Source organism: Macrobrachium rosenbergii, chromosome 6 (assembly GCF_040412425.1).
Source record: "Macrobrachium rosenbergii isolate ZJJX-2024 chromosome 6, ASM4041242v1, whole genome shotgun sequence".
NCBI lineage: Eukaryota > Metazoa > Arthropoda > Malacostraca > Decapoda > Palaemonidae > Macrobrachium > Macrobrachium rosenbergii.
Window position 1 is genome coordinate 37,694,997 of NC_089746.1, and position 14,909 is coordinate 37,709,905.

Below are 14,909 nucleotides of genomic sequence, written 5' to 3' on the forward strand. Positions count from 1 at the left end.
AGCAAACGTGAATCATTTTTCTTTATTCCTGAGAAGCTTGCCTGAAGGGGAAAAAGATGAAACAGATTGATTCAGTCTAAACAAAAAGATAGGCTCTGCAAATAATACCATTGACCAATAGAAATAGCATAAGAGAGAAAATATGCCTAAATATATTTTAATATATATACTGTATATATATAATGTATGTATGTACGTATGTATGTATATCATATACTGTAAATGTATGTGCACTTCTGTGTAAGTATGCATGTGTGGGGCGGGGAGGGAGGGGGGGAAATGCAATTACAGGCGTATGTTAAGTACTTGTGGAAGCAACATGCTGACTATTAATACCATACGATACCTCCATTTAACCTCACTGGGACAGAGGTTGCGTAATTCCGAAATCATAACTTCATTCTGTTGGCATTCTTTCTTTATTATGCGTTGTTTGTGTTTTACGTTTGATCTTTTGCTTTTGATTTGTATTTGTTTCTGCTGACATTTTGTGTTATTTAAGTTTTGTGTTTAAATTTGAATTTTTAGTCATGCTAAAAAAAGTTGTTTGTTCATCTTAATCAATATTAATGTTATGATCGAAGATCTTGTAAATTCTGGTTTTGTGATGTCATTTCATTTAATGCTATGTAGAATGTTTTGCATTAACTTCCCTCCAGTTCACTTAATACTTTTGTTTTCTATCCCGGGGAGGCTTTTGTGTATGTTCCTTAAAACTTGATAGAAATGAACATGGGGAACAGCTGAACATAGTCCTCAGTCATTGATGGTACTCTGTAAATATTCTATTAGAAAAACCTTACCATTTTTGTTCGATAGTCATCACCATCCCAGGTTCCCAGTGTTCATAAAAGATTCCAGTATCTAAGACGAGTAGATATTTTAATAAATGATAAAAGGGTATTTTTAATGTCTGACCTGTACCCTCTTTTTTCGCTTAATTATGAATAATTGCTTATTCCAGAGCTAGTGCAGTGCTTTTCAACTATTTTTACTAGCTTTTGTCATCCCTGTGTATGAAAAATAGAGAGGGTCAGCGAGGACTTGTGTTGTTAATCCTCTCCTGAATTTACCCGTGAAGATTTTGGTCAAACGGAAAAAACGGTCTGGAAAATGTTATTTTGCTCTTGAACGTACCCTGGATATTTTTCAAGTATATGAAATCATTTCTCGATTTTGATTTTATGTGGGAAGCAGATTGAAGAGCTTATTTAAAAGAAATTAAGCTACATATAAGTATTAAGCTTTGTATCTGGGTGAATTCACCCATTATGTAAACCCCTCATCCCTCATGCATTATTGGCTCTGCTCTGGTTTCTCTGCAAGTGGTAGAACTGCAAGTCGTCTGACTACTTACGCTGCAATGCCTCTTACTACCCTTTGCATAGGCTACCATTGCGAAAAAAAAAAAAAAATTACTCGGGCCAGCTCTCGAGCTCCACAGGTTATTGGTAGGTTGAGTAGTGATGTAAAGAACAGATGATCCCTTGTTCCTCCATGATTACCCTCGGTTCCCCACTCCCTGTGTTTTTTTAGGCATCCCATGCACGCAATCCCTGGGAGCGCCGATTTTGCTTCACGCTGCCATTCCTCATGAGGGCGGCTTCGGCCTTCCTCAGGGTGACGCCCTCGGGCGGGGGACACCCAGATGCCTTCACACACATCATCCTGCAGGTAACGAAAATGCCTCTTCATTCATTCATGTGCCAAACCATTCTTCCCTCTTGCATTTCTATCGGATACAAATGCTGCTCTTCATAAACAATATCCTGACTAATAATTAAAGTTTGCCTCATTTTCTGCCTCCTACAAGCACTCATCTAGGTTTTCTGTTTGCTTCTCTCTCATTCCTATAAAATAAAATACAGATCTTTTTGTTTACTCTTTGCACACTCACACTCACAAGTTAGTAAGTTTGCATACCAGTCTATTTCTCACAGACCCCTCCTTTATTTTTGGTTCTCTCTCACACACAAATGAGTAAGGTTGCCTCTCATTCTCTTTCTCACAGACCCCTCTTGATGTATGGCTCTCTTTTGTTAATTATTCTTTACTCTGACATCAGTAGGACTGCCTCTCTCTCTCTCTCTCTCTCTCACATACCTTCTCCTGATGTTTGGTTTACTCTCTATATCAAATGAGTAAGGTTGTCTCTCATTCTCTCTTACAGACTTCCTTCCTGGGTTTTGGCTTGCTCTCTTATTTTTTTCCCTCAGATGAGTAAGATTGCCTCTCATTCTCACAGATCCCTCTCTTGATGTTTGGTTTGCTGTCTTGTTATTTTATGATTAAGCTCGGTTAACAAAACTACAGTTCTTGATTTTAAAAAATCTAGTGCCATCAGTAAAAAAAATTGTCATATAAACGAATTTCTTTTGATAAATTATTGCAGTATACTTATGCCCTTTTCTAGAAGGTACTTAGAAAAAAAAAGGGGACGATACATGATTAGATTAGCCAATACGCACGTGAAATATAGAAGCAATTTAACGTCCCACCTGATCAAGGTACTGTGAACTAGTCTTGCTGCTGCTTAGTAATTATATGATTGGTTATCTGTTTTGCCCTTATTTTCTGAGAAATAACATGATTTGTAAACTCTCAAATGGTATACATTGTTCTTAGATCCCATGAGTCTCAAACAAACTGACGGGAATTTAGAAACAACTTTTGTCCTAAAAAGCTAACAGAACGGACCCATGACGGCAATACAGTTGTTTTGTGTGCAAAGTGTTAAATTCCCTTTAACCTGAAGTTATCTTCATGGGCATATTTTAAATTCTTGCATTTTAGAAAAGACAGAGTTAAAGATATATTAGAGAAAGTTACAGTAGTGATGCTCATTTGAATTATTTTTCTCTCGTTTAGACTTAAGAATTTTTGGTGGTATGTACGAAAGCTATTGCTAATGGAAGAAACCAGGTCAGTAAATTACTAATCAATGAATAAAGTGATCACTTTACCTTGATTAGTCGGTAAGTCAGTTAATATAATAAAATGAATGATTTTGAATGAAATTAACTTGTACAAGCTGAAAGCATCGAAAAAGCATGTTATTGACTTCATGGCACGTAATATTAAGAATAAACTTCTTTCCAAATTTGTGTGAAGTAAGACTGCCATCATGATTTATTTAGATACTTCAGTTTCTGTTGCGTGAGTTTCGAGATCGTGTGTGAAGATGGAATGCAACAAAAATACACATTCTTTATGTACATTTGTTTTTTTATATAGTTTTGTTTTTTGCTATTTCTTACCATATTTCACTATCATATTCTTTAATTGTATGACCCAAGATCATCTTTGAACTACATAGTATATTTCAAAGGCTTTTGGAAATTCAAATTACATGTTGTAGTTAAAAACTAGTATTTAATCGAAGCAAGCTCGTGCACAAAGAAAATTACTGGAATTTTGAATACTTCTTGTTCTCCCAAATATTTTATTTTCGTTTTGTTTTTGCATTCCCTTTACACAGTGAATCCAAAAATTGTTCTTCACATTATAACAAAAGAACCATTCAATTAATTTTTATTTCTGACATTCAAGATAAAGTTACAGGATTTACTTTCCATACTATTAGTTTCCATCCCAAATTATGTTATCAAATTTTAGTATGTGGGTAAAACATGCTTATTCCACTCTGAAGGCAAAGTATTTTGTTCATGGTCAATATTCTACATCTACGAATGAAAATATTGATATACTACTTGTGCCACTCAAATGCATCTATAGTCCACTTTCATTAAAATAAGTCCGCAATTAGACACTATGAATTCATTTAGGCTTGAAAATTCAATTGAATGCTTTGGGATTCATTCATCCAGAGTATCTAAATATTTACCAATAATTTTGAGCGTAATAATTCACAGAAATTGGAGGTACAAATTTCTGCTTTTGCACTTTAATTCAGCACAGAATTAAGAGACCACACTGACTATATATAAGTAACTGGTAAGTATTAATGCCCAACTTAAGATTTCATTAAAATCTTTTTTTTTTGAGTTACGTAGTATGAATACTAACATACTGTATTATGTAATTGTAATGCTACATTTTCTTGTATTTTGATAATTTCTGCAGTCCCCTGATTAAAGCAAGATATTTGATAACTGTAGATTGTTATAGTAAGTGCTACAAATTCCCTACATTACACTTCTCCACTTTCATAACATGAAAACTAATACTGTATACAATATATTGTACTTTAGGGATCACATTTTCGACTTTCAATATTTTGATAACCTTATTTATGAAAAAGTTTTAAACTGAAACAGATGGGACTCAAAGAAGTCACATTCTCTAGTTATGGTGTAAAGTTTCAGACAAGATTATTCTCTCTGAAAGCCATACAGTTAACTCTCATGATACATTGCAGGATTTGCTAGCGGTCTTGGGAGGGTTTGTTGGGGCCCTCCGAATCCCAGAGAAGTGGGTTCCTGGACGTCTGGATCTCCTGGCAAACTCACACCACATCATGCACGTTGTAGTTGTTTATGCTGTGTATCACCTGCATCAGGGGGCTGTTTTGGACATGGTCTGGCTATCAGGCAACACTACATGTCAATATGACACTGCTACTAGTAGCCTTTAGAGGTCCAGAGTTACCCAGCACACACCCTTCATCTATCATGTTATCATACAAGACTTATCAGAACTAAAATGGCTTGGATCTTTTACCATATTTAAGTCACAAATCAACGCTGGATCATCATGTAATTTGGATTAGAAATTATGCCATCTACATCAGTCTGCTGTTATAAAGGGAATGACCAGTTTGTTATTTATCAACTACTGGTATTTTCTGATATTATATATATTTATACATATATATATATATATACTCAGTGAGTTACATAAACTTTTTACTCAGTGTGTGTAATGTTATATTGTTATAAACACCACCATCACTCATTTTTCCCTTTTTTCTTTTTAAGTTTTCATGTGAAGAAGCTTGTATTTGTCTGTGACTGGTTGCGAATGGATGGATTTCACCCACCTCTCCAAAACAGAATTTGTCATCATCCATTGTTGGCATAGCTATATTAGTTCAAAAGGCTGTTTAGTATCGATAAGGAGCTCATTAGTCACTAGTTTTTAAGTGAAAAATCATTCCTTAGATCAAATTGTAACACTGCACAGCAGTTGATTCAGCAAGCAACCTAAATTTTGCAAAATAGATTCAGTGTAGATGATACACAGTCTTTGCTTTTGAACCATTTGTCAAGTAGGTCAAGTCAAAACAATTGTGAAAATAAAGGGTACTTAGTCTAAGTCCAATATTGGTGAAGGATCGACTGCTGTTGTGGTATTTTTATATAGGTTACCTCACTAGCATTACAGGTCAGTCCATTATCAGTTACGCTCCTACTTAGGCAATGCAAACAATAGTCTTAGAACAAGAGTCCTGAACATAATTTTGCAATGCATGTCGTTTTCAGTGGAATCATTATGCACCGTTAGGATATTTTGTATAGTAGCCAAAGTATATACTTTTATATGTATATCCTGCAATACTAAGAATAGTGGCAATGTTTGTTATGTTCATATCAGTATGTGAGACTGGACAATGTATTATCAGATTTGATACTGAAATCTAACATTATTTATGGTTTGGCTGTTACTTGTAGGTAAATCACTGCGTATTCTTTGGTCAAGACAGAGATATATGCAATGCGTGCGCTAACCAATGCAATTAGTAATATGAGTAAGATAGTGCTTTCTTCATTTAAAGTACATATATATACAGTATATATTTCACCTTATATATAGTATATATTATGATCCAAATGCAATATATGGTATCACAAAGTAAAGTAATGGAACAAAGTAATTGTGTTAAGTACTCTTTTATTAGTAAGTTCTTTCTCACCATGCTTTGATATTACATAACTAATAAAAGACACTGATGTAAATTACATATTTTGTAGTTCACTGGTTCCTCCATTATTTTTCCTATTACTGTACTTTACCCACTTCAACAATATAATGACAACACACCTCCTTGAACTAAAATGGTACAGGATTCCTCTTAGACCATGATCATCAAGGGTCTATAGTGATGTTTGCACAACTAGGCATTTTGAAGTAGCTCTTAACATCTTCATGTGTAATCAACATGTTCCAATTGCAAACTGACAACTCAGTATTAAGTATTACTTCTTATATAAAAGAAAGTACAGTAGTATTTTTGGAAGTCTGTGATGAGGAAATTATTGTAATGTAGTAGATCAGAGGGTTTTTTCAAGGCAAGACATTCCAGTGTTTAATTTCACTCATTGGGTCTGAATACCTTGTAGATGACCCATGATTGCTGTAAGTTGCAATGTTATGTTCCCTTAATGCAAGAGATGATTATTTAATGTTTAGAATCTCCAGTTTATTATCAGTTTCTTTTTGATTCCCAGAACAAAGCATATAGAATACTAAGTACAGTATTGTAATTTAAAATTACACCCATGTAAGTTTGATTCACATACAGCTATCAGAACTTTGGAGTTCATTGAAGCACGGTCTTTGTTATTATTATACCATTTCTGTGCTACATACTAAATGAATTACAATAAGTGACTGAAAATTTACTGATGAAGAAATGGTTTAATCAATGTGAGCTAGGGTTTTGTGTGAAGTACTAACATGCTTCAAAAATGCAGGCACTAACTATTCATGAGGAACTATAGATTCTTATGATAGAGAGCGTATTTTGAGAAATTTTTCTTTATCATAGAGTCTGAGCATCTCGGTAAACTAATTTCTCTTTTGAAATAAAGTCTGCAGAAGTGAAAGTGTGATACCAAAGAGATTTCATAATAAGAGAATTTTGAGAGCTTTGCATTCTGCTGCTGTGAGAGAATAATGGTAGTACAGTATACTACAGAAGTACATGTTCATCCACACCTTTTAATTGGAAAAGAATATGTATGTCCCTGACTAGATTTCAGGAAACATATCTAAAATTCATATACAAACCTATACTGCACATTCTTCAAAGTCCTTAATTGGAAGACTATGTATTGCACTCTAGCTTTAATATGTTAGTGACATTGAGATATGTAATTGCACTGTCAAATTTTGTATCTGAAGGTTTAACCTCGTGTGTGAAAAATTTAGCTTAATTTTATATTTCATGCTAACAATGTGAAATTGCATATAGACAATGAACAAATCTGAACTTAAAAAAAAATTTTATTTTGCCATTCAGTGATTGTAGGTTTGCACTTATCAGCTAGGAGATTGTGAACAGTTTGCTGCTTTATCCAAATTCTTGAGTTGTTGTTTTGGTACTAAAAAAATTTCAATACAGTAGCATATTGGTAGGCAGCCAAATTGGATAGTTATTTTCAAATAAATTATTTTCAACTTGGTTCCCAACTGTCATGATAGTTTTAACCATAAAGAGCTGCTTGTACCAATAAACCTATATGAACTAAACAAAATGATAGTTATCTATATTTGTTAGATAATTTTAGAGGAATATCTTTGTGGTAAGATGTCTAACTGAAACTGGTGTACAGGCACATTTAAGTGTTAATTGAGTAAACTTTGGTCAAACAGTTTGTTGATAAATATAATAATGTTGGCAATGATAATACAGTACCTTAGCCCTAAAATTATGCATTGAGGCATTAAGTGGGCTATTCCTATTATTTCACTGTTTATTGTTATTGTGACTGTTGATATTAATGTAATTACCTTTATTATTTATTATTATCATTATTATTAGTGCCATTTTTTATTCTATATTCAGTCAGTACAGTACATTGAAAATGTGTTGTATCTTAAAACACACTGTTTTCAGAGTACAAATGTATATGTATTCTGCATTACAGCAATTCAGAGGAGAGCATAAACAAGACTCCTTTTAAGCCAACACTGTATATGGCCACAAAATAAATTTAGAAGAATTGTATATTAAAGTTGCATACACTTTCTCCTCAGATAACATCACTGCTTGAAGCTATAGATGAATTATTGTCTGTATAATTATTCAAGATTTTCCATCAGGGTTTATGTTATCAATCATGATTTCATTATTTTAAAGTTTTCATATTTAGACATGGAAAATTCACATTATGAATGCATTGGAAATTTTCAGTTGTATCTCTGAAGTATGTAGAAGGGATTTCCTGCCTAACTTCATTCAGAACCATAAATCCTTACAAGTGACAAAAGATCAAGCAGTATTGAATTCAAGTGTATGAAATTTCACTGGACTTTTCTTAACATTACACTATACCCTCATTACTTGAATATATATGTTTAGATTACAGTATTAGGAACTGGGATATCTGGAGAAGAACTTTACTTTTAACTTACTACAGTATTGTTACTTTTATAATTGCATATGAAAATTCTTTTCTTCCTTCATACTGCAGTTTTGTAGAGTTCTGTTTTAATGTCTATAATTTTTCTTGTTCAGGTATTTGTTTTTGTAATGAATGTATTCTATTACAAGTGCACTTTTTATCATTCATTACAGAAACATTCTTGGGAAATTCCGTGTATGCATATGTTTTGTATCATATTTAGTTTGGATGCAGAAAAAGATGAGCAAAACTTGAGAAAGAATTCTGGCCTTGGTCAGATATATAAATAGAGTGTAATATTAAAAGCTGTATAAAGTGTGTGTTTGTGTGTTGTGAATGGTAAAACTGGAGGTAAATAATTAAAAGGGGTGCTTAAATATGTATGAATCCTTTATTGTATATACAAGCTCAAGCTTGCTATAACTTGACATTTCTGGTCACCTTGTTTTTTTACTACATGCAAGTACTGTATGGTACTGAAGTATAATGTATTTTTAGCAAAGTTTTGACAGTACAGGTATATTTATTTTTTAAGCTGCCATTGTACTTGGCTGTTGACACAGTAGTTTGTTATATGCTAATTATACATAGTAAAGTCAGTAACCAATGAGAAACAAGAAAAAATGACAAGACAACTAGAATTACCCATTTTCTATCAGTCCCACCTTTCTTTTCAGAGCAACTGCCATCTAACCCCCAAATTAGTAATATATAACAGCTATAAATCATGCAAGTAAAATAAAAATTATTTCAAATATGAATTAGTACAGTAGATCTTTGTCATACCAAGAATTGAGCATTCACCCCAGAAAACAGTCTCCATCAACAGATAATCATTAATTTATTTTTATGAAAGACACATTCTAAATACTGAAGTTTTCCCAGTCCTGCTTAAATTTCATTGTGGTGAACTACCATACCATTTAATTTCCAAATTGTAAATTATATTTCTTTTACATTACTGTTAGGTGGTACAAATTTTGATTAACATCTAATGGTAACAATTGTATTCAGAGTAGCAACCTCAGTAAATGGTAGAACATATACATGTACATGTTTAACACAAGCTGTAATAATGAAAAAATTGAAATTTAAGTTCAGCTGTTTCATGGCACCCTGTGTTAAGGGATCCTCTTATTTTTTATTTGCTTGCTGAGATATTAGTGAACTAATATTGTACCACTAAAAAAGAGCATTTGTTCTATACATATACAAACCTTTGGTCTTTACATATGGGGATTAACTTTCAGCACAAGCTGGAGCTGGCAGTTTAAGGTCACTGATGCTAGGGGAGGAAGCCCAGCCATCCAGTTGGTACGCATTCACTTTTCCATTTGGGTGCAGCCTGAGACGGACATAACTCTGAAATTTCTTCGACTTATGCTAATTATTCTTTTCGTTTTGTAGTACATATGTTTTGAGATATTTTGCTTATTTGAAAATAATGTAGTCTTATAACATGTTCTACTGTTTACTTTTCACTTCTTTCTTGCTGCGGAGTTGTTCCTACTGTACACAGTTATGCTGCGGAGTTATCAACTTGTTTTAGCCTGTGGACTTTTTCTTTGATTTCCTCTCTAACTTGGGTTTTGTCTTTTGATATAATGCAAGCCCAAATCTTGTTTTGCCTTGGTGTTTGTTCTTTTATTGTTATATCTTTTCTCTATTAAGCGTCCAGGGAGAGTTACTCTGCCTCTTGCCAACAACGATTCTATTTTTAGACTTCTTCTCAACCTCGTTTTATTGAACATCCTTGTTCTACATCTATTTTCTGTTTGTTCTGAAGTGTTTTTTCTCTGAAACAGAGAGAAAACATGAGTTTTTATTTTGACTATGAAATTTCTTGGAATGCTATAATGATTTAGTCTTTCAGATGTTGTAGAGCTTGAGAGGCTTGAGACGGAGGATGGTTCCCGTGCTCACTGCGGTGGTTTCATAACCCATTGTACAAGAGCTCTACTTGCCTTCGAGCATGGAATCCCCTCCCTTTACACGAGGAAGAAGTGAGAAGTGGAGGTTGAAGTTGCAGGTGTTTAGACAAAGTTCATTTTGCAAGTGTCTCAGAGAGAGAGAGAGAGAGAGAGAGAGAGAGAGAGAGAGAGAGAGAGAGAGAGAGAGAGAGAGAGATGCTACTCCCCCCTCTGCATTCGATGTTGGATTTGCAGAAGTTGATCCTTCTTCGTTTTTTGTTGTAGGCGACAACCGTGTCTCCCCCGGGCTTTCCTCCCTGGCTGTGTCTCTGCCATCAGTGCAGCTCCCGCCCAGATTGGCTTGTTTCCCTTCCTTCCGTTGTCCTTCTTGGCATGGCCGAGCGTATCTTCAGTGCCAGAGTTCCTAGTGTACTTGTGCTTACTCTTCCCTGCAAGTTTCCTTCGAGAACTGTTCCTGGTTGCCATTGACAGTGATGCCGCCACAGTTTTCCGGATATCTAAGCCGAAGGTGCGCTCTCCAAGGAAGGAAGTATGTGGCCATGCAATGTTGCACGCCTGTCTTTGCTTCATGATGTATGACCGAGGAGGAAAGAGAGAGAAAGGCTCTGGGTAAGCAGAAGTAGCTTTGCCTTTGCCACATTGTTGCACAGCCATGACATTTTGACATTGCTGCAGTTTGCTGAACATCTTTAGCTGAAGATTCACTCTCCCAGGAAAATAAGCATGGCTGCACAGATGTTGCATGGCCGTGTCCCTTCTACAAATGTTGCACAAATGAGATATAACTCTGGTTGTTTTCACTGATTTCTTCTCCTTATTCTCTCCCCTGTCTGTGGACATAGACTTGAAGCTGCTTCTTCTTAGCCTAGTGAGTGTCAAGTAAATATGTGAATGCTTCTTCATACCTGCACATTCCAACTCAGGAACGTTACTGTGGCTGGCAAGTCCAGGGCCGGAGACCCATCCACATTACTGCATGGCATGTGGCATGGTCTCTGGAGGAGAATGGGATAGTTTTTCCCCACATTCATGTGAATGTTTCGTAGTGGATGGATTGACCTGAGAACGTTTCCCTCCACCATGTTTGTGTGGACGGTTGGCTGACACATCTGTGGGATGTCTGTAACAACCCCCCTTTCATGTTGTTGAACCAAGAATGTGCCAGGTAGAAACTTAAGAGCCAGGATGATCCTCTTCTCTTTCAAGTCACCCTTAGAACAATACGTTCTGGGATAGGTCTTAGCCAATGGCCATCGTACAACCAAGTTTTGCAATAGATTCAAGTGATGTCAGTGAAATTTTTCGGTCCCTTTTGGACCACAGAAACAATTGGGGTTTACTTTTCAAACCCCTACCCTTCCCTGAAGAGGAATTAAGGGTAAGAAGAAAGAATAAGGTGCCTAGACGGCTTCCTTCCCCATGTATGGTCTCTGGTGGGGAGTGCCCATAGCCTTAAACATCATACTACGGTGGCTGAAACCTGAGTAGTAGATGTCCTTTGTTAGGATATCAACTTCCCTTCGAGTTCCCACCACTCCTCATCAACCATCTGTCCACAAATTTGTTCTGCTCAAAGAATTTTCTCCTGTGAGGAAATTAAAGGTGATGCTGAATTAATATGTTGTGGAAATCTTACAATCTAGTTCCTGATTTCTACAGCTGTCCTCTCTCTCGTAGAGAAAGTGATGGGTAAATGGAAACCAGTCTTAGATTTTTCTTCCCTGACCCGTTAAACACTCAGTTCAAGATATAAATGACACGCTCTGTACTTGCAACCATCAAAAAGTCACTTGATTCCTTCGTTGGGTTTGAAGGACAAGTATTTCTGAATACTCACCCGTCAATCCTTCCGCAAGTTCCTCCACTTCATTCCTGGGGAGACTTTGTACCTCCTCAAAGCAGATGGCTCCATGCCTATCTCTGTTGTGAGTTTCTGACCTCTCCCCAAGTTTTCACTTGAATTTCACCTTGGCTTCAACTAGGGCTTGTCTTCTGATGTATATTGACTCAAATGACCTGGCAAGCTTTCATGTGCAGCATCTCTAGGTCAGGACCGACTTCTTGGATTTGGTTGCAGCCTGAGAGCTGCATGGGCTTGAGAAATCCAAACTCTTCCAAGCAAGAATAAATATCTGCAAGTCTAACAGATATAATAGCAAGGTTGTCCTTGCCTTGACAGGGGCAACCAACTTGGCAGTTGCAAGCCTTTCTTGGTCACCTGTTGTCACTGGGGAGGCCAGTTCTTTGTGGGCAGCTTCTCCATCTTCATTTCCTTCAATACAGATTGAAGGGGGCCTGGTCTTTGACAAGGAACTCCCCGTTCCTTCCCTTCCTCTTTTAGAGACAAGACACAGGCCTTAACCTAATGATTAGACAACAAGTATCGCCTTGGAGTATTGTTGCAAGCTTCCCCTCTGGAGATACTTCGTTCCTCGAGGCATCACCCAGAATGGCAATCACCTGCACTTCCAAGAGGTTAGGTTATATTTGGTACTTAACAAAACCTAACCTAGCCTAAACTAAATCTAGCCTAGCCTAACCTAACCTGCAGTTCAATATCCTGAAACTTGCTCCATGGTGTTGTTGAGAAATGGTACCACAGTAGTTCCATAGGCAACAAGGGAGGGGCTAGTGTCCTTTCATCTCTTCAATTCATGGTGCAGGTGCATGGGTGGGCAGTTGCACACTCAGCACAGCAGTCAACCAGATGCATTCCAGGCAAGATAGATGTATGACAAGTCTGGTCACAAGGGTTGGTGTTAGGGACAGTTGGTCTCGGCCCCATGACATTTCAACCTTGAAAGACAGCCAAGTTAGACCTTCCATCTCAATACACAGAAGCTGTTGCTGTTCGGCTCTGTCTTTCTGGACCGTGGGCATAACAGCAAACAACCATACCACCTTGAAAGTACTGCTTATTGTCCGACCAGCGAAGTTTAGCAACGCTGGGTCTGGTCAGTACTTGGATAGGTGACTGTCTGGGAACACCAGATGCTGTTGGTGTCTATGAGACGTCTTTCGCACCCATGTACAAGTCTTAAGGCTTACATGCTTCCGCTGTTCTGTCTGATTCAAGTGATCAACAGTGTATGATCATTCCAAATCTAAGGATCATGGTGGCTACCAAGTGACCAAAGACCTTTACCGTTACCACCTAAGGACTTCACCTTCAATATTGGGTGCCAACGACTCGTTTAGTTCCGACTTAGCCAAAAATTTGTCCACAAGCACCTTTTTTTGTCTTTGTGTAATGATCAAATGGGTGTATTCCACAGCTGATGTACGACAGCTGTACATTCTGGGCGAGATTTCACAAGGTCAGGGGCATGGGTCTGCCCCTCGCATTCAGGAAGAACCTGTCGGACATGTATTAAGGACAGGAATGTGGTCACAACAGACCACATTCACCTCCTTTTTACCTTTGGGATGTTGCCCATAGATCCTTAGACTCTTTCCTTGGGTTCTGTGGTTACTGCTCAGTAGTCATGTAGCTCACCCAGCTCCCCATGAACAGGGCAACAGGTGTACGGCTGCATGGGACTGGTCTCCTACCTTTTTCTTTTGTACCCTTCCTCTCCCAGTGGGCAGAGGGACGGTTAGCAAGCCGTCATGTGCTGGATGGGCATGCATGCAGGCGTTGTAGATTACTGAGTATCTTGTCTATAATCTAGCCTCAATTTGGACTGACTGATGCAAGTCCTACCCCCTCTCTAGCAATGGGGGAGAGGGACTGACAATGAACAAACCCGTTGTTTATCTTCAGCTTTATTGTCCCTGACAATATGGATTCATCCAAACTTTCTTTGAATCAATGTTCTTCGAATCAATGATGCTACATCCCATTAATTCAAAAGGCCCAGAAGCCTGGCAGTTGAACATCACACACGTTCAACAGATCAGAGGCATGGGTCTCCTTCCAATTAATTACTCTTACATGACCAGGAAGAGAGGCCCCAGGTGAGGCAAACTACCAGTCAGTTCTGAAATTTGCTCAGAATCCTCCCACCAAGAAGTAAATCTCCCATATGTAAAGACTGAAAGGTTATATACGTGTAGGAACAAATGACAAATTTATAAAGTAATTTGTATTTTTCCAACATACAAACCTGAGGTCTTGACATAAATAGCCCACCTCTAGCTACCCATCATTCTGCTTCCTGGGCCAAAAGGTAAAGTGAATGTGTACCAACTGGAAGGTGGGGCTTCCTCCCCTGCCATTGGTAGCCAACTACAATAACCACTTTTTTCCAACTTGTGCTGCAGTTAATCCCCATATGTAAAGACCTCAGGTTTGCATGTTAGGAAAAATACAGATTACTTGAAAAATTTGTTATATTACATCATAATCATGGATGGGTGTCATCATACTCATCGTGTCATTTATTTATATTGTCATTCACAAATGAAAATACTAGTCTCATACTTAACACATCATAGCAAGAACTGTTGTTACACCAACATCACAAAATCAAAGGTCAACAATGTAATTATTGCCTTAAAATTTGCTGCATTTCTGAAGTTTTAAAACAATAAGAGGGAAAAGAAGAGGAAGAGTTTTGTGCATAATACAGTATACAGTATAAGTGGAACATATATATGACCTGGCAACTTCTATCATATATTTATCCACACAAAACTACTTTTTAACATAGCAAGATAAATCTTTACTGCA

At 37.0% G+C, this 14,909-nt stretch overlaps 1 protein-coding gene and 1 pseudogene across 3 annotated transcripts in view; both read left to right on the plus strand.

Annotated features, from left to right (window-relative positions):
• Positions 1 to 9,051, plus strand: part of LOC136839452 (progestin and adipoQ receptor family member 4) — a 115,337-nt gene extending 106,286 nt beyond the window's left edge. For 2 of the 3 annotated variants that reach the window (XM_067105509.1, XM_067105510.1), the window contains one exon: positions 4,379 to 5,918. In XM_067105509.1, the coding sequence (XP_066961610.1) occupies positions 4,379 to 4,594 (216 nt within the window). In that variant the 3' untranslated portion in view covers positions 4,595 to 5,918. Of the gene's footprint in view, positions 1 to 1,536; positions 1,675 to 4,378 lie in introns of all 3 variants that reach the window. The other variant, XM_067105508.1, reaches the window with a different exon arrangement.
• Positions 9,052 to 13,121: 4,070 nt separating this feature from the next.
• Positions 13,122 to 13,240, plus strand: LOC136839864 (5S ribosomal RNA; annotated as a pseudogene).
• Positions 13,241 to 14,909: the final 1,669 nt, after the last annotated feature.